We start from the raw sequence: 21,350 nt of genomic DNA, 5'->3' as shown, positions 1-21,350 counted from the left end.
GTAGAAGTTGAAGTTTTTAAATCTGTCTGAATATAAGCAAAAATGTTGAGATATGTCACATTCCAAGACATGAAACTGTTTTTGTAGTAGAGTGCTAAAATTACTCATTTTCTGCTACACCGCCTTCCTATAATTCAGAAGTTCAAATCATAATCAGAGAGATCCATATCTAACACAGCAAGTATATCACTTATATCTAACATAGTAAGTGTATCTGCAAAGTAGAAATGATAGTGTCTGAAGCTAACAGGGTTAAACAATTTCTTTTGTGAGGCCACAGGCAAAATCTACAGCAGCTGTCTAACTCTGCCTTTAACGATCATAGCAAAAGCTCAAGGAAGTGATCCAATACAGCGCTGGTCTTTAGTAACCAGATCGTTTCTATTTCATTTTCAGCCAGAGGAATGGATAATGAAAACAAAATTATTCCTCAGTCAAGTTTACTTGACAAGCTAATTTTACCAACCTTTAACTTTTATTCACATGTATAGCCATAAGAGCTGTTCCTTTTTTGTGTGTAGACAACCTTAATAACTTTTAAATACTGGCTACACAAGATAAACTTCAGATGGCTATCACTTCTTTAAAGCTACTTGTAAAAACTACTGGAAAACTTTTTAGCTATTCAAGGACCAGTACTGAACTAAAAAAGAAAAGGCAAACCATTTAGTCATTGCTATAAACTGTTGAGCCACAGAGCTTTGATTCTATCAGTGAAGACTGCAGAATTCATACCATTTTTATATGACCTAAAACAAGTTTAAATTAATTTTTATAAAAGAAACAAACTCAATTCCTTAAGGATTACAAGTTTCCACCTAAAACCACTGACATTGTTTAAAACAAACAAAAATGCTCTCTCATCATATATCATCATTCATTTATTTATCAATATATCCGAGATGCCTACTCCTAAATTCTTCTCTATTTAGCCTATGGAAAACAGGTATTTCAGACTTCTAACTAATCAGGACTTACAGATATTTATTTTAAATAGAAATTCAACATTCTCCATAAACTAATTTTGTGAAGAATGTGAATAAGGGAAACAAAGTAATCAAATCAGTGACCCAACAAAGTTATGTTATCACTCTGGTTAATAACCACAGGGTCACACGAGAAACTCCAAAATAATTTTAAACTAAATTATGTAGGAACAGGCATGACTGCAGCATTCCCCATTTCAATATTTACAGTGTATAAGTAAATGTATTGTTTTATTTAAGTTTGCATAAAAAACAATTTTTTTCTAAAAAGCAATCTTAAGCCAGTATTTAATATATAATTCCAATCCTGTGTGCTTCTACAAAGGTTTGACCCAAAACAATTTTAGTTAAATTTTAGGCTAATATACATTTATGCCACATGCCACAGCTAAGAGATAATGATTATAAAAATACCTGATATACTTTCTGATTATAACACATCCTATCATTTTACACTATCTCAATTAGGAGAAATATGGCTTCAATTACTTAACATTTGGAAATGACTACTAGGTGTAGGTTCCCTAAAAGAGGAGAATTAAAACAAACAAAAAACACCCATGAACTAAAATATACACACAGGGCTTCCCTGGTGGCACAGTGGTTAAGAATCCACCTGCCAATGCAAGGAACACGGGTTCGAGCCCTGGTCCGGGAAGATCCCACATGCCGCAGAGCAACTAAGCCCGTGTGCCACAACTACTGAACCTGCGCTCCACAGCCCGCGAGCCACAACTACTGAGCCCGCGTGCCACAACTACTGAAGCCCGCACACCTAGAACCTGTGCTCCACGACAAGAGAAGCCACTGCAATGAGAAGCCCGTGCACCGCAGCAAAGAGCAGCCCTCACTCGCCGCAACTAGAGAAAGCCCGCACGCAGCAACGAAGATCCAATGCAGCCAAAAATAAATAAAATAAGTTTTTTTTAAATTGATACCACCTTTTAAAAAAATAATAAAAAAATAAAATATACACACAAATGAGTACTCCTGAATTGACATATATATGAATGTCTTACTTGTTTTAAAAAGTAAACCTCAAATACTGGGTTAATATGAGTCACTTTCAGGGATTTAAGCCATGAATTCTGCAAATAAAATCAAATAAGTTGGTTTGCAAGTAATTAACGATGGGACTTCAATAATGTAAAACTATCTCTGTATATTCTCGATGGCTCGGGAACTTAACGGGTTACGTTCCATATAACACACTTAGTGGGTCTTGGAGCCCACTGCCTGTAAAAATCTCCCATGGAGATTCCAGACCACCCATTGAAAACAGTACAACATTACTGCCTCCAGCAAGAAGCTGCTACATAGGACTGGTGATTCAAGTCTTTTAAATACTATTTTATTGAGGGATTGTGGGAGGTGGGGGGAGGGGGAGAAGGGGGATTCATGAGTGGATGGGGAAGGAAAACTCAGACACAGAAAAAACAGTAATTTCTAAAGCAGAGGTTCCTACAGTAACCCCCCTTCCTTATGCCAGGCACCCCCTTTTTAAACAGCTACATAAACAAAGTAATAAGTGCTCAGTTTCAGAGAGAATTACATTATCCTCCATTTGAACAGGCTAGAAAGTACTTTTATTTGAAAAGCTGCTTCTCCTCTGCTGTAAACAGTTTTACTCGGCACCAATTTCAGACAAGAGAAGATGGCTAGGGAGATGGGAGGTGGAGTCAGGAAAAATTCACTCAGTGTCTTTCAATGCCTTCAATAGTTGATGCAATAAAGATCCCTCAGAGAAAACTTTAAGTCTATTTTTTTCCTCCATGTAAGCAAATCATACAGGAGGGCTTTCTTTTCTAGGGTACTGCACCCTGTCTCTTTAAATTCCAGGCCTGCCCCATTTCCCACGCATTCAATGAAAGCAACACGTTTGCTGGCCTCCAGCCCACAATGTCAAGTAGTTTTCTTGCTATTGAATTTCAAGATTATTCTTTTGGATCATTTGCCCTTTAGTTTTAAGCACGCCAAAGCAAAAATAATGTCTTTCTACAATAACATAAAGAAAACTCTGAGGTCTTTACAAGTAGAGAACACCTTGTCCTTTAGTTCCCCTTTCACTGCAAAATATGCTCCCACTCTATATGCTCCAAATAAGAGCCAGTTACACATTATCTTAGTCGACCACAGCTTTGTCTGTCCTATAATAAAATTCTATGAGCATATTTATTTAATTTAGTGCCAAATTGGGAAGCTCTAACAATCTGCAATATTCTAACCAAGTCTTCGTATTTTTCAAACTCTCACGTCTTCAGCTTGGTCCCCTGAGTATTCGTTTAAAACAGGTTTTAAAACAATTACTTTATTTTCTATATCTGCAGTTAAGACATCTACATAAGTTAATTTAATAAGAACAATAGCAAGCAAATATGGTGAGTTGTAATCAAGGTGCCAAAGAGTATATTTTCCTCATTCTCATACACACCTTAATCCTGAAGAAAGGAATCCAGGCGACTATGAATCCCATTTAGCATTCTCAAAAGGAATAGAAATAGTTAAGTAAAAATTTATCAGCAGAACTAAATTAAAGCCCATGAAATATGTTATTCCAAATGCTACCCAACAGAACTAAAGTGGCAACCTTATTCAAGTAGCAAATAAAGAAATGCTCAGATTACAAACATCAATTTTTATATTTTATATTCTAAGGCAGAATTAATCTGGCTAACTATAACTTATGAATTTTGTAAAAGCATCTAATGCTAAGGGGAAAACAGATTTGTTTTTATTTGACATATAGTTTTGCTATGCATCTGAGCATAGTACACTTGTAATGCTTATTTCTTAATGTTAAAATAAAGACAGATGTTTTCCCATTAATCATAATATAATGTACTTAATCAGATAAACTTTAGATTGCAAAGAGACCTTTTAAGACAACTAAAATTAACTTCCTCACTTTGCAGAAATTATTTCTTTTAATTGTGTTTAAGAAATATTCATATCAATCTATCTGCATTGTATATTAAAAAATGAAAATTAAAATGTAATTTCATGTTTTAACTTCCAGTTATTTTTGTAGCCTATATATAAAACAGTATTGAAACCACTTTAATGCTAAATATTATTTGTGTTTATGCAATTATGCATCAATTCTCCATCCAAAAAGGACTACTTATTTCCCTGCCCCAAACATTTTTGCCTTGGTTTTGGTAGTTATTTTTTAACTTTTTATTTCTCAAAATTTAATGTTTAACTTCCAAATTATATACAAAGACTCACAAGCTAGAAGTGGATCTTTATTTCCAACTATAGACCCCATTTATTCCTAACACTATCACCATATATCTAAACATAATGAGAGTCCTTTCATTTGTAGACAATTTTTAAAGTCAGATGTAGGCTCTGGAAATTTTTCTACCACTACACATCAAGATAAACATATTAATCAACAAAGTTATACTTATCAAAACTCCACAGGTAAGAAAGGTCAAAACTTCTCAAAACATTCCTAAGTACTCCAAAAATGTATGCTGTACTGAAATATTAAACACAGTTGTCCTTCTGTTACAAAGAAAAATTTTTGTGTGTCATGTACATACAAGTCAGGTTAATCTGATTAATTTTACACCTTAACACAACATTAACTGTCAAGAAAGGTAACATGATTTACATCCTTCTCTTTAAAGTTTACAATAAACTTATGAAATATTTATGCATATATTCATAGTAATATTAAAAGAAAACACTAAGAATGACATGGTGGTTAAATTTCAAATAACAAAATGTGAAAATGTTCCTTGGGGAAGACATTCCTGTTTATGTTCCAAATGAGATTACGTTTTTAAAAAACTAAAAAGTTTATTATAAACACATCCTTATGTACATTTAAGTATCTAGTTTAACTTTCACATAAGTAATATGCAGCATTCAAGGAAGCTTGAAAAATCCAACAAATTTTACTGATGACAAGAATTTCCTGACATCCCACCTCCCAGAGATAACTTCTGTAACACTGTGTGAAGTATTTTCTTCCCATCTTTTCACTGATGTATTTTTATCTGTCATACAATTCTCCAAATGTGCTTAAAGATGAACAACTCTGAACATTCTGCTATATAGAAAATGGACTAAATCCTACTAAAATCAATGATCATGATAAATCAAAAAAAGAGACCCCACAGAAAGATATTAAGTAGCATTAACTACAAACTACTGTGCAGCCTTTACAACATAAGTATATTCTCATTTATTTGCTGCTCTCTTTAAAATGTTTGCGTTTGAGTATTTTTGTATAAGTTAAATCCTTGGCTCTAGTCAGTCACTTGACAATTCCCTTTAACAAGTTGTAATGATAAAAAGAATTATTTTTCTTTAACCTAAAAGTTATGCAGCATGCTGCAAGTAAAGACTGAAAGTGTACTTGCTTTTCAAGGCAACTTCAATTAAGCATATGAATTATTAAACAGAAAACCCTGCAAGTATGTTGAGTGATCAAAGATTTGACATACTTTCTTCTAACCTGTTCACACGATAATTTGAGCCCAAGTCCCCAGTTATTATTCTATTGATAATAGAAACACTAATAGTTATCTGAAACATGATACTTCAAAAAAGCAAAACAAGTGACAAAATTTCAAGGTCTGGCCTATGTTATATGAAATAAAAAAAAAAAAAAGTCAGTCAACTTTCAAGAAAAAAACACAGTGATCTAATGACCTGGTCAAGAGCCACATTTGAAGAAGTTTCAAATAAACACAGAGTCTCATGAGTTCTTGGACTGCTCCAACCTACAAGAAGTAGTTGATAGTTGATATAAATGGCACCAATATAGTCAGAAAGTAACTTTTCATAACCAAAACTTAACCTACTTGGTGAATTACTCATGTAATCTTCTATTTCTCTGATATTCAACAAGTCTTTTACCCATTCCACTGTTCACACACCATTTAAATGGTAAAATTCCAATATACTGAAGTTCATATCAACATTTTGTTTTTTTTCAAAAAATCCTTCTCCAAATTACTACGTTTATGAAAAGTGAGCAAACACATGAGCACATGCCTATTGCCTAACGTGATAACCAATATACAGTTGATATGTAATAAGTGGTAGTTATTTCATCATTATAAAAACACTAGATCAATGACACACTCAGAATTTATCCTTTTTTTAAAACTAAAGAAAAATAATATTTCAGAGCTGGAAAAGCCCAAACACAGAGCTTACTCAGTCCAAACACATCCCTTTTGCCTCCCAGGCCAGGGCCTTTCCTGCTGCACTGCTAAATACTGCTCGTACCAGTTACTGGAATAAATCTGACTCCTATTTTTAAAGGTAAAAGGCTAGTTGTATTTCACGGATTAAGTAGTAAAAAAATGATTGACCTGTCCAAGTTGCTCAAATTTGTGTCCAGCTTTTAAACAAGCACTTGGAGTAGGTAAGAAAGAATAAGGGAGGAAAGAAAGAAGAGGAGAAAAATTCGTTTTTGCCTATAACTAATAAGCTAAAACCCATTCTAGAAAATGTGATTCTCAGCGGACACAATGTTTCCTGCTGAATTCAAGTGGTGGCTCTGTTTATACAAAGCCAGTTATTAGAGGTACAGAAGAAATAAGTTTCAGAAGACAGAGTAATAATTTATCACTTAGAAAAGGGGATGCTTAAATCAGGATTCTCAAACTCTTTCTGACTTGTGATATCCTCTTTGATGTTATACTTTTGCCCAAAAGGTCTACTGTCTATGGACTACATTGATGAAAGGTATGAGTACTATCCACAGTGATACTATATGTCCCATCTCCTTGGATGTGTAACTCTAATGCAACACAGCAGGAACAATAGATACATACACAAGGAGAGGTGAGTGCTGGACTGGCTGAAACGTGTAATGCGTGCCTGGTGCTCCATATGATGAGGAAAGTAGCTGCCCACTGCTCTGTGCTACTTGTGGGCACAGGTAGGAAAAGTCATAAAACAAGCACGATAAGACAATCTGGAGCTATGTCAACATTTTGCATAACCTATCCCACTAAAAGCAACCAAATCCCAATAGCCTGACTCTCTGTTTTTCAATAACAGTCAGTACAAAACAGCTGCTTATATTATAGGAACAAGGAGAGAACTCAAACGAAAAAAAACATTTTGTAAAATAGAAGAATATTTCTTCAACACAAAGAAAGCTTTCATTATGCAGCAACTCGTATGAATGGAGTATTTCAGGTAAAAGGTATGGATGACATGAAGTCTACAATGAACCTTGTTTTTAAACACTCAAAATGTTATAAATGCTTACCAAAATAAATAGACACCTGGAATAATCTGACGTTAATCTTCCCCAACACCACCCTGAGAGGAAAGGGGAAGGAGAGCATAAAACCTATCTGTAAAAATTAAAGGCATCATGCTGACTAAATTTATATCCAGAAACATTAAGAAGAAAGTAAATCTCTCTACTGTCTAGGCCACTGTTATTATATTAATATTTTAGGAAATTGTTAATGTATATTTTGCTTTTAAAAATCAATACATGCACATAACATTTGGCCTGGTATTGATGGGAAAATAACCAACTAATGATTTCTGCTGGAAAGGAACAAAGAAAAAAATTCATGTTTGGCAAAATTAAATATATTAAAATTTATTTGGCTCTGAGAATATCAATCTTCTAACATGGGTAGTAACTAATTAAATTCAACTGATCATCTTTATAATCACTTACGAACATTATTTTAAATAAATGGCCCTCAGAATTAAGTTCAAGACAAGTCATAATTTTCTTTCATAAAAAAATGATGGTGCCTTGATTTTATCCAAAAAGTTAATCGTTAACTACTACATACCAACTAAATCACACCCAGATGCTAGCCTTATCTTTTTAGAAATTCCATGATAAACGGAATTGAGGCCTTCTTCAGGCCTCAGTCACTACAAACGTAACACGCTTAAGTTAAAAGGATTAGGTCATGCAACATTATTTCTTAACACAATGTTCTGCATCCTTCAAGGAACTGCAATCTTATGATGGAGGGGGTACAACATATCAGGGAATACCTACCATTCCATCACAACTTTTCCTAATGATTTAATCTCAAAGGAAAACCTTCAATTAATCCATAAAATGAATTTGATTTTGCCTGAAAGCAGCTAGAGAACCTCTTCCTTTTAAACGGTACCTACCATGGTTACCACCACTTAATTAAGTCCTAGATCATGTCTACAAAAGCGGTTATGGCTGAACATGTGTCTGCTAATATAAGTGAATAATTACTCAGTGTTTCAAAAGTAAACATTTACCACCATTTATTACTAGTTATCTTTGCACCAGCATACTTGTGACCATTGTGTCTACATGCAAGATCACTTCACATTTCTAGGCTTCCGATTAAAAGTAAAATGAGAGGGTAAACAAAGATGAAGAATCTCAAGTGTCCTTTCCAGCTCTGAAAGACACAAGCACACTGAAGGCAGGGACCTCCTCTTTCTGTTATTTACATCTCCCCCAGTCCTTTCACTGTATCCTACACATATGAAGCCTATTGGTTAAGCACATTACCATGCCCACAAATTATATTCTTCAACAAAACCCTAAAACCAGACAGGAAAACAAAATAAAACAGATCAATTTGACAAAATTAAAAACTTATGTATGACAAAAAGATACCATAATTAGGCTACAAGAAACAGAAACAAAAATGGGACAAGATGTCTTCCACACAAATAACAAAGGATTAACATCCCACAGATAAGAAAAAGACAAACATCCCAATCTTCTTTTTTTTTTTTAAGACAAAGGATATAAAAAGAAGTCAATACAGAGGAAATCTAAATGGTCAGTAAACATACAGAAAAAGTTTAACCCCGTTAGGAAGCAGAGAAATGCCAATGAAAACAAAAAGACACCGTATTTCAACTAATATCAAAAATAACAAATCTTAAAATATCCTACATTGGCAAAGATGTAGAGAAAATGATACTCATTCCCTGACAGAGTATGAACTGTCACAACTACTTTGTGGAGCAATCTGACAATGTCTAATGCAAATGGAAACACACACACAACTGGTCTTCTAGGCCTATATCCAAAATCTTTTTCATTCGTACAAGGTAACAAGTACAAAGATATTCATTGCACAGAACAGAAAATGACCTATATAGTCCTTAACAGAAGAACAGAAAAGTAAGCATAAAACATACTCCTACAACAAAATACTAAGCAGAAAAAATTAAAGGGAATGAGTTGGCTCTCTAAAGATGAAATGGCAAAAGGTTCAAAATCATATTGAGTATGGGGGAAAAACAAGATGCAAAATTATTTACTCAAGGAAATGTTCTGGAATTAAATAGTAATTGTTGCACAATCTTATGAATATATTGAAAAAACACTGAATTTTACACTTTAAAGGGGTGAATTTTATGGTATATGAGTTATATCTCAGTTGAAAAAAATGATTCACCCAGTATGATACTTTTCATGAAGATTTTAAGACACAATATACTACTACCTGTAGCAATATAAATGTGCACATGTACATAAATAGATGGGAAAAAGGCTGAAGAGTTGGAAGAAAAGGTTGGGAAATATTTAAACACTTGAGCCACATCTATAATACTTGATTCCCTAAAAATCAACAAGGAATCAAACATGATAAAATGCAAACATCTGTTCATTCTCGGCAGTGGGGATCTGAATGTTTGTTCTATCATTCTTCCCTTTGTATTTTCCTATACGCCCCCCACCTTTTTTTTCCAGAAATACGAAAAGGGCACAAAACAAGCATATTACAAACAGCAATGGTAAATATATAAACACATAAAGATATGTGGCATTACTAATGAAATAAATGCAAATAAAAATGAGGTATCATTTCATGCAGCAGATTGGCAAAGATAAAAAAAAAATCTTTTAATCCCCAGTATTGGCAACCACGTGGGGAAATGGGCAGTCTCCCAACTCCTAGGGAAGTATAAACTGGTACAATCTTTTTGAAGGGAAGTTTGGTAATGAATATCAAAATGTAAAATCTATATACATAAGGAAATTATTGGAAAAACCATTAAAATGAATATCTAGGATGTTCATCATAGCATTATTCATAACAAATTAAAACTAAGAACAATATAAATGTTCAAATAAATAAATCTATATTTAATGTGATACCATCAAATTCAGCTTTAAAAAGATATGCTACCACATAACATGAGGGTAGGAATGCTCATCTGTGTTTCATCCCCAACTCCTAGAAGTATTCTAGACACATAATAGGAGCTCCAAAAAACACTTGCTGAATGAATTAATGTTAATTTAAAGTTAATTTATATTTGTGTGTATACATAAATATAAAAAGATGCCTACCAAAATATTAATTATGGTTATCTATGAAGAATTTTCAGGTAACTCCTTCTTTATATTTCTATGGTTTGGTTTTTCTACAGTGAACACATATGTATAAATTAGAAAATACAATTTTCATTTGCATGTAAAAAAAATTAATGTTTGCATTCTTCATAAAAGCTGAATTGTACAACTGTGCAATGTAATTTCTCAATTTCTATGATCTATAACATAACAAAAACTTGTCAATTACCTGTAATATCATCAGTGGGAAATTATTTATGCAAAAACTCTTTTCAGACAAGTCATATTCCCAAAAGTGAATACAGCACTACAAACAAAATAAGGAGAACCACAAAATACAAGAGAATAGAAGATTAAAGCATTAAAATATACATTATGAGGAAAAGAAAGAAGTAAAGACACTCTGGCCACACACACACAAAATAAAATGTTTTAAAAGAATATTAATTTGTATCACTGAGACAAGAGAACCTCTCCTTCTACATGTTAGCTGCTTCACTGAGTAGTAAAAACATAAAAACAAAAAGAAAGTATAAAAACCAAGGGGAAAAAACCCACAGAATTCTATATTATTTCCATTAGGACAGTGTGAAACATTGTTTTAGAGATCAAATATCCTAAAGTCTGGACAATAAAGATTAAAGTCCAGTAAGTTCAGTAACATATGGAGTCCTTGCTTAATTACATAATTGCTATAATTGTGTTTAAAAATCCCCCCCCATTGCCAAGTATCTAAACTTTCCAAGTTCTCTTTTGAAGACTTAAGTCACTAAGAGATAAAAAACAAAAAAAGCTCCACATCTTAGAACTGTAAAATCTGTGTTAAGTAGTGGGGATCATCTGTAATAGATGACCGGGAAAAGAGCTAAAGGGCTAAGGTTGATCCATAGAAGACCATTAGAAGGAAACGTCAAAGAACAAAGGAACAAAAAATCTTTAAAGAAAAATTATGAAACCAATGGATCCCCCTGCCCTATCTACCTCCCAGAGGTACTTCTACAGAGGGTTACCTAAAATAATAGATGTAAAAGGCTTCTGCACCATAAAATGGACAGTAATGTTAACTGTAAAATATAGCCAGTAAAACCAAGTTTGGATTTTCCTTTTAGGAAAAAAAAATCACTAGATAATTGTTACACTGGAATTTAACCATGCAAATACCTTGGAAGATTTATCTTTTCTCTTTCCAGGAAATGGGTTTTTTTTTTTTTTTTTTTGCGGTACACGGGCCTCTCACTGTGTGGCCTCTCCCGTTGCGGAGCACAGGCTCCGGACGCGCAGGCTCAGCGGCCATGGCTCACGGGCCCAGCCGCCCCACAGCATGTGGGATCTTCCCGGACCGGGGCACGAACCCGTGTCCCCTGCATCGGCAGGAGGACTCTCAACCACTGCGCCACCAAGGAAGCCCAAGTATTTTTATTAGCAACAATAATAATGGTTACAAAGAAAATTAGCTTCCACATAACAGGGCAGTTTATCTGTGCCAAGTTGTAAGTTGAATATTTTATATTAGAGGTTCTCCGTGAACAAGTCTGGGGACCCCAGGATGCCCAAAATCTTTTCCAGAAACTGGCAAAATTAAAGCTATTTTCATAATAACTCTAAGACACTATTTGCCATTTTTACTCTCATTCTCTCCTGAGGGTACAGTGGAGTTTTCCAGAGGCTACATGATGTGTGATAACACAACAGACTGAATATAAAAGAATATAAGCAGACCCAGTTGTCTTCTATTAAGCAAAATGTTAAAGAGATTTGCACACACACACAAAAATAAACGATGCCACTCTTCTTTATGTTTTAGAAAATAATTTTTCATTAAAATAGTATTTATGTGCTAACCTAATAGGTTGATGGTTGTTATCTTTAAACAAATTAATAAGTAATTTGTTCAAACTATTTCTGGTTAAGTTTGAATACAGTCAATATTAATAGATACAATTTGCATAGAAATTCCTAACCCTAATTATCACTGGGCAACGATATCTACCCAAGACAGTTCAAGGTCACTTTTAGAGAGCTATGTGGTAATCCCTCTCTGAAAGGCAGTAGTGTATATTGGGACTTTATTCTTGTTTTTTCATCTTAAGAAGTAATAAGTGCTCATTGGAATGCTTTAAATGTAAAGAATTAACATTTATTTTAAAAAATCAAACACTACAAAAAAAAAAAACTCATCACCACCAATACCATAGCATCCACTAAAGAAAACTATTAGTAAAAGTTTGGTGTCCATTCATGCAGAATTTATTTATTTACACACATACACACACATACTTTTTATCTGTATAAACACATTTTTTAAATGGGATCACAGTGATTTAGCTACTTGCCTTATTTCACCTACCATCTCTTGAAGATCTTTCTTTATCTACAAATAGATTTACCCTCTTTTTTAATAGATTACCATAATCTAACTGTACCCAGTTGAGGTCCCTTCTATGGCTTGCTTCCAAATGTTTGCTATCAAAATAGAGTCACAAAAAATATGCTGTAACTTTGTGGATTTGTGACCCCATATCTGTTGGAAAATACCTATAAGTAAAATTGCTGGGTTGATGTGTATAAACATTTAAAATCTTAATAGATTTTGCCAAATGCCCTCCAAAATGTCCGTGCCCAATTTACATTCTCACTAACCGCACATGAGATTTCCTCCAGCAATTCAGCTTTTTAATTGGTGAATTATACTTTGTTGCTTCAAAATGTCAAGTTGTAAAACTGTTCTCACTGGTCATCTTAATTCCATACAGAACTCTACAGAAATCTCAGAAGACTCACTGAATATGTCAGTACAGTCACCCATCTTTGTTTTTTCCATAAACCTTTTAAATACCTCAGGAGAGAAAATACTTCAGGTGCACATCGTATTTTCAACTAGTAACCCCTCAAATTTTAGATACCCTGATAAAAAGTTATTCAAATTATTTTGGAAAACTATTTAACACAAATCAGAACTACACAGTAAAGCTGGGCTCAAACACTTAAATCAAAGGAAAGTTATAAGTGTAAATTTATCATGCTTTATCTGCCCACTCAAAGGACTAAGGCTACAAATAAAAAGCTATCAAATCATACCAGTGGCCAAATTAGCTTACAGAAAATAATAAGCAACAGATTTCATATCATAAATGTCAATGGAACAGACTGCAATAGTAAGGATGGCAATAATTGGAAAGAAAGTTCACTCAAATTCACATCATGCTGAAAATGAAAACATTAATATTTTAAATGAAATGTTTTGAATATGACTGTATTTCAATCATATCAGACTATTATAAATCTTTGATACTAATAAATAAAATATAGTCTTTTTTTGCAAGTAGATAGTTTTAAAATGCATTATAGTTTGACCTGCCGATTCTGTAATGGCTAATGGCTATTCCAGCCTTCACAATTTCATCAAAATCTTCTTTTAGAACTTTGTGCTAGTAGTTTTAAATTGAAACTGTCTTTAGGACAGAATAAAACCTTATTAATTCAAATCCAATTAGCTCAATTCTGAAATTGTATACATAATTCTCACTGGGCAACAAGTTGAACTTACTGTAATTTCCTCCTCTACAAGTTCTCATAATATTACTGTGAAATAAAGGAAATCAACCTGAAAATCAATTCGCTTTTCCAAACCAAAGATTTATGAAACTAAGAACTCATCCATTTTTGTGGCTTGAGCAGTTCATCCTCAGATCTAAGCCCACTTCTGTTTATCAACTACCGTATATATTGAAAGTGATTTAAATTGTCATTATTAATAGCCATTTACAGTTTACAGTATGTGCATTTCTTGTAACTCAGATTTTTCACAAAACCATTTTTGCAGTTTCTCCCATTTGCAATCCTCCTGTTTATCGTCCATAATATCAAAAATATAACACCTTAAAAAAGTATGGAAGTAGACTTAGAAATGTCTGGCATTCTTATTTTGTATTTATTCTTATCATTTCGAAAGACCTTATAAGCCAAAAAATAAGTCCCAGGATTAAGTGGAATGTTTGGTGTTACCTTAATTTACAACTAACTATTCCCAATGAACAGAGAAACCTTCTCTTGCAATCTGAATCATGTGTAATTACAGTATGACAAGGTCTCTCCTGGGCTATGTAAGCTGGCATTTTTCCCAGGACTTGTCACATCATGGGAAGCACACATACAAATAAAAATCCAAAAATAAACATTTTGAAACAATGGCTTATAGGCTACATAAAGAAACTCCACAGTTGAGAATAAAAATTGAAGAGCCCAACCAACAAGCAGACATCTCTCACTAGAGGCGTCTGAGAAGACATCAGTGTTATCAAGCCGCTTACCACACCTAACAACAAAACTCCCAGGTGTGGACTGTACAGACAGCACTCTCAGGTACCCTCAGGCTGGACAGAAAATCATTAAGTATGGGAAATAAAAGGAAACGTCACCACACACACCCACTGAAGCACAGAAACAGTGGTGAAATATGGAGAGGTTGATCATCTTTAATTTCATAATGCCAATTTGTTGATTGTTAAGGTGCCTAAACAAAGTTATCTTAAAAGCTACATCTTCGGCCAGCTGGCTTAGTTTTCCTAACATAATAAATATTGCTGTTGTTGTTGTTAAGGGTATTTCACCTTGAAATGTACAACAGCAAGTAGTTGTAACAGTGTGTACAAAGGATCTTAGAAGGTGGTTTCTTTTGTTTAAACTCCTCTGCTGTGGCTCTATGGACACATGGAAAAGGGAAAGCGAGATTCCAAAAAGCATCAGACCCAACCTCACATAATGACAGAAACTTGACAATACTCATCTTCATTACAGTTCGGAGGAAAATTTAAGTATAATATCTCTGGCTATATTCTGATATAAAATGCTAACAAAATCTAAATGTTATTTCCGATAGACCATGCATATCCCTACCCCTCTATTAGATGCTGGATTCATTTATTAACCATCCAGCAAAGCACATCAAATTCAACTGTTTGAGTTTTCAAGAGCAGCTATAAAACAAACCACTATAGGCAAAACATACAATCCTAAGTCCCATTACAAGAGCTCTGGAAACAAAAATAAGCATTAACATAAACCTCTGCCACCTCTAAGGCACAGAGCATTTCTCCTTTCTTTATTCAAGCCCCTGAATGTTCAATAATTTCCACGTAGCTCTAAACAGATGGATTTATTATGATGTTATGCTAAGAAACTGCAGGAGTTCTAGATGCCAATAAAGATTACGGATCAAATGGAAGATAACTACTAACCATTGTGTCGACTTAGATAAATAAACCTGCTCACAAACAAAGCACCTTATTGTATTTGTACTGTTACCTCCACTAATCCAACTAAAACAACCAGACAGTAGCTTTCCAGAGGCTGAAGGGAACAGAAATGGAGATTTCTCAAACCCTCTTTAAATTTCTTGTAAAATAACACTCTGTTCCTCTTTTTTCAAAACTGTCCTTTATGGAAAATGTTTGGGACCGCAGAGGCTGCGCAGAATTATGCAAACCAGACACCAAGGCTAAAAACCAAGGTAAGGAAGGAATGAAGCAGAAGGCAAGACAACACCGTTGCTCTGAAACTTAGCTTCGACCTTTGCAGGGACTCTTCCCTGCAGATCACATGGGGCAGACACTTCTGAACGCTGCTCAAAATCGAATGAGCAACCAAGTGCCATCGGGGAGCTAGGGACCAGTAAGTGCCCCCCCCCAAACCGAACATAAAATCCTGACGGTGGGAGGTCGGGGTGGCTAACCCACAAAAAGAAAAGTCTATGACAACTGGTACCTAAAGCCTCATACACAGGGAAGAAGGCAGAGAAGACCCTAAAGACAGGCGACTTCTCAAGACGGAACAATAAGTACATCCCATGCATCCTCTGCTAACAACACAGGTAAATCTCAATTTCTCCAGTTAAAAAAAAAAAAGGCGCAAGCTGTTTATTCCCTCCAGCCCCGCTCCCCACGCCTCCAAACCCAACAACTAATTGCACCTTCCCCGCAGAACCCGCGGCTAACCCCAGAGGACCGGTGAGGGCTGGCTTGGGATGAATAAACACTCGACACCTGACAGTCTTTTCTCTGCGGTGACTTTCACGGAGCCGAAGTGGCGCGCGCGCGGGCGGGAGCGGGGACCTGGCCAGCGCGGCGCCGCGCACCCTGGTCCCGAGCTACGCCAGCGAGCGCGACGCGGGGGGCGGGGAGAGGGGCAGGGGGACCGCCCGGGCCAAGCGATTGTTTCCTCCTCCAGCAAAGACATTTTTTATCAAGCTCCTTTTGTATTCGAGCCCTACCTCTTTTTGGCCTAGGAAAGCTTTCGTGCAAGTGGAAGACGACTTTCTCCACAAAGTGCTGTATGTTACTGTGCTCCGGCCCGCGCACGAACACCATCCAGTCGTGGGTGAAGCCTTCCACGGTGGGTTTTTTCCTCACCTGGGCGCGGTGCCCCAGCTCCAGCTTCACCTGCACGGCACACTGCGGGCAGGGGGGAGGAGAGACAGCCGTGAACAACAGGAAGGCGACCGTTCGACACTGAACATTGCGCCTGACATTTTTTTTCCTCCTTCTTGAAACGCACATAAAAGGAAACGGCGGTGCCCTCTGCATCCACGTTTCACGCGCGTGGGCGCGCACACCCCACACCCCCAAATACACGCCTCCGGGCCCGCATCCACACCCGCCGGGATTGTAACGGAATGTTACCCCCGATCGGGAAGAGGGGTCTGGTTGTTGGGGGGTAAAGAGGGGCGAGCACGCTCATCCACTACAAGCACGACAACGAATGCATCGGAAACAAATTAGAGACAATTAGGAGGCGATGCCCGGGCGGTTGCCCGGCGTGGGAGGGGAAGTAACTGGGACCCCCGAGGGGGGTTCTGGCGAGCCCCCACCCCGAAAGTGCCGCGGCGACAGGCACACGCCGAGGAAGTCTTTGTGTACGTGTGTGTGTGCGTGCGTGTGGATCGCTGTGCCAGGCGGAATGGAAACTACAGGCAGCCTCCGCCGATGGGCACAAACTCCCGTGCTCTTACCACGGGGTTCGTGCACAACAAAAGTGAGACGTCGTCACACACGCACGCACACACACACGCCCGCAGGAAAACACGCCGAGGCGTCCATAACTTAAGGCACCCCGCACCCCCCCCAGCGAAAAGCCCCACGCGATCGGCGAGGCCAGCCTAAGAGAGCCCCCGCAACACACTTCCAAGAGCCAAAGTGGCCCCAAAGTACCTCCCACCTCCCCCAAAAAATGAAATTCGGAAAGGCAGGGCGGCGGACGGACAGCCGCCGAGCCCCGACTGCGCACAGCCCGGCGCGGGGGCAAAGTTGCGTGCGGCCCCGCCGCTGTCAGCCCGCACACTCCGGCTCACACTCGCGCGCCGCGGAGAACGCACCATCGTAGCGGCCGGCGAGGCTGCTCGCCGCGTCCCCGGACTGTGCCCGCTGCTCCCGGCGGCGGCGGCAGCTGAAATATGGCTGAGTTATTATTCGCCTCCTTCCACCGTGTGTGAGTGTGTGTGTGAGTGCGCGCGTGTGAGCGAGAGTGCGCTTCTTGCGATTGCAAAGAGAGGCGAGGAGGGAGGCGCGGGGGGTGGAGGGGCGAGTGTGTGTTAGTGTGTGAGTGTGTATGTGTGTGTGTGTGTGCGCGCGCCGGGGGGGGGGGAGGGAGGGAGGGGAGCGGAGGCTGAGGGAGAGGCAGCAGCTCCCTGCAAGCCGTACCAACCTTTCTCTAATTGGAACCGCGGAGCGCTGGCGCTGTCTGGGCTGCGGCGGCGGCGGCGGCGGCGCAGGGCGAGGGAGGAAAGGCGGGGGGTGGGGGTCTCTTATTATTATTTTTGTATGTACTTACCGAGCTAGCCATGCCTGGGGGCCCGGAGGTTTGCTGGGGTGTTGTGTGGTACCCCCCCTCCCCCGCCCCCCTCAGCTGTAATTCATGAAGAGGCTGCTATGAATGAGAGCGCGCCCAGGAGCGGAGGGTAGATGGCGGACATTCTCTGCCTTTTTCCCCCCGCGTTCGCTTGCTCGCTCGCTCGCTCGCTTATTAAACTCAGCCCCAAAAGCAAAAGCAGCAGCAGCAGCAGCAGCTCCAGGGCCAGAGGATGAGATTCCGGAGCATGCGCCGTGGCGCCTGACACCGGGGCTCCGAGCCTCACGGGGCGGAGGGAGGGCGCGCGGGCGGGGCGGAGCGGGCGGGGAGGCAGAGCGAGCGAGCCAGGGGGAGCTCGAAAGAGCCAATCACCGGCCACCCACCCGAAACCCCGGCAGCCCGCACCGCCACACTGGAACGCCTCGCTTAAAGTAACAGGTTCCTGCTGGGGGGTGGGGGGAAGTAGGGAGAAGGGCGGGGAAGGGGCGCTGGAGTAGGGAGAGCGGCCAGCTGGGGAGCCATCCCAGACCCTGTGTAAACTCCTCTCGCCCTACAATAAAAAACGGATTAAAACTGCTGGAATGTAGCCACTGCCTAGAGCCCCCAGCCGCCGGAGAAGGGGTGTTAAATCAAGTCTTTGGCGTTAGTTAGCACGCTCGGGGGAGGGAGGGGGCTTTTTTTCACTTTCCACCACGTCTTTTTATGGTTTTGTGCTGAAAAGGCAAGAACTCACACCCAAACAAACTTATTTAAAGACAGAGCGAGAGAAATGCCACCCTTACAAACAAGCATCTAAAAGCAGTCGCTGAGACGGTTATAACCGGCAACAATTCCCTGGCCCCCTTCCCCATCCACTCACCCCCGCCCTTCTGCCACTGCCACCGCCACCGAAAATTTTAAAATGAAATGAACAAGAGAGAGAAACTAGAAGGCTAGTTCCTTCCCAGGGAACGCCTCCCGCGTTGGTAATCCCCGGCTGGGATGCACCACAAATTGGTGCCCAGGTGAAAGCGAGATACCTGGGAGTACTGGGTGCAGACCCTCGGGGACCAGGCTGGGAGTTTTCTTGGGGAGGCTCCCACTCCTGACAGCCTGCTGGGTTGCATAAGAACGTGGCAAATTGTCCTCTAAGGACGCGCGGGGCAACTGGGAGTCTTAAAATAGCAGATAAAGTTAACACTGGCTGTAATGTGCATAAATTGGATTATAATCTTTAGGCGTATTGGTGACAGCCAACGTAATCCATCTCTGGGTATTAATCCTGTTAGGCTCCCGGGTGATAACCAGTCGCAGGAGTGTTCCCAGAGTCGCGCTCCTGCAAAGGTTTCCACTCGGGTTGTACCTGGTCTCGGTGACCGGGGACAGAACAGCGCAGCCACGCGTGGGGCGGGGTAGGAGTACTGACTAGCTTCCTTTAGCAACACAGACAACCTTTAGAAAGGAAACGGATAAGATCTAGACAACTGATTTGAAAGTGAAATATGTGTGTAACTTCGGTTCGTTAAAGAAGGATCCTTGCATCTTCTTTGCCCTCATTCCTTTTTTGCTCTCTTTATCTTCTTCCTTTTCTCCCCTTTTTCCTACCTCCCAACTTCTTTCTGACTCTTTCTCTTGGCTTCATTCTCTTCTCCCTGCCTTCCCTCTTTACTTGCCTCTCTTTTATTTTTTGGCTCAACTTTCTTGCTTTCTTCTTTTCGTTTTCTTTCTTCAAACCACGAAAGCAAGTTGTATGGGCCCTTGGATTAAAGAGAGCGATATAGCGGGAAGGAGGTTAGCTGGGGCATCCGGGATCCTCGACGTTAATTTGTCAGTTCTCCCAGCTGCTCACGCGAAGATAACCCACATCACATCGGACCGCTTCGGGCCAATTTTAATTTCCAGTGCAAGCCTCCGATTCAAGCGGTTTGAAGCCCTAAAACTGATACTATGCTCTCTCCCTCCCACCTACAACCAAGAAAGCTTCTTTTACCTGTGGACTCCAATTCCTCCCACCCTTTTACTGAATTTAGTATATAACGGAGAGAACAGTTGAAGATAGAAACATTTTAACCCAAGTCCAAGAGCTTAGATTTTGCAACTGACCCACATGTACATTGATGCGTGTCATCTTGTAGATGTATGTGTAGTTGTGTCTGTGTGTATAAGGACTAAGTTCACATACACATTGACGAGCTATGTGTTAGGATCTATGTGAAGGATGGACCTACTTGCTATGCATTATTTAATTTTTAAATAAAATAATCAAACTGCAGAGAAGTCCTTTGGAATAGTAAGATAGGAAACTGATGGTTATCTGGATGTGCCATTAATAAAGCCATTTCTTTGGTGCCCTGGTCACATTCACAGGGCTCTGTGTTGCCCTCACCTACTTCCTGTTTCTGCCCAAGCTGGTGAAGTGTATCATGATGGGGTGGGGCTGGAAAGGTCCCTGCTCTGGGGCCACTTGTGCTTTGTTCCTTCTGAATTAAACCTGGAAAATTCCCTTTTCCACTGCATTCTTACCATCTTACATGGCCTTGTGCGGGGAAGAATAAAGTAGGAACTTCCTATATGCCATGATTTAGGGGTGCCAGATAAAGCCCCCTCCCTGAAAAGACCTGCCACATGGCTTACCATTCCTATGGGACACCCTCCTTTCAGGCAAGACGCTGAAAGTGACTGCTGAAAAGCAAATGAGGTTCCACATATAAGTGATACCATATGATATTTGTCTTTCTCTGACTTACTACCAGGGGGGAAAGCAGGGGGGAGGGATAAATTGGGAGATTGGGATTGACATATACACACTACTATATATAAAGTAGATAACTAATAAGGACCTACTGTATAGCACAGGGAACTCTACTCAGTACTCTGTAATGACCTATATGGGAAAAGAATATAAAAAAGAGCAGATATATGTATATGTATAACTGATTCACTTTGCTGTACAGGAAACTAACACTAACAACTCTACTCCAATAAAAATTTAAAAAAAATAAAGCCATTTCTTATAAAGTGGCAACCATTAGGCAGCGAGTCTAGCTTAGCACACAGATGAAAAAAAACCAATTATTCTTCGTTTGAGTTGACTTCAGGGTTTGGCTAACTTCTTCCAATTCCAACCGGGATGTCTTGGGATTCTCTCTGTAACTCGTGCTCGCGCTGAGGGACTGATGACTCCTTTCTGAATTATGTATTTGCTGGATTCGGATTTATTATGGGAGTCACCAATAAGC

The 21,350-nt window shown here is 39.1% G+C and overlaps 1 protein-coding gene across 2 annotated transcripts in view; it reads right to left on the bottom strand.

The window, feature by feature from the left end:
* Window positions 1-18,391, bottom strand: part of MLLT3 (MLLT3 super elongation complex subunit) — a 257,641-nt gene extending 239,250 nt beyond the window's left edge. Inside the window, exons 1-2 of one of the 2 annotated variants that reach the window (XM_030763806.2) lie at window positions 18,115-18,391; window positions 16,559-16,739 (exon numbers count right to left, since the gene is read on the bottom strand). In XM_030763806.2, the coding sequence (XP_030619666.2) occupies window positions 16,559-16,739; window positions 18,115-18,126 (193 nt within the window). In that variant the 5' untranslated portion in view covers window positions 18,127-18,391. Of the gene's footprint in view, window positions 1-16,558; window positions 17,058-18,114 lie in introns of those variants that run through there. The other variant, XM_089913180.1, reaches the window with a different exon arrangement.
* Window positions 18,392-21,350: the final 2,959 nt, after the last annotated feature.

This window comes from Delphinapterus leucas, chromosome 6 (genome assembly GCF_059928025.1).
Source record: "Delphinapterus leucas isolate spDelLeu-1000000601 "Yukka" chromosome 6, BTC_Dleu_Yukka2, whole genome shotgun sequence".
In the NCBI taxonomy this organism is placed as follows: Eukaryota; Metazoa; Chordata; class Mammalia; order Artiodactyla; family Monodontidae; genus Delphinapterus; species Delphinapterus leucas.
The sequence above is the reverse complement of the archived record's forward strand: the minus strand, read 5'-3'. Positions and strand labels throughout refer to the sequence as shown.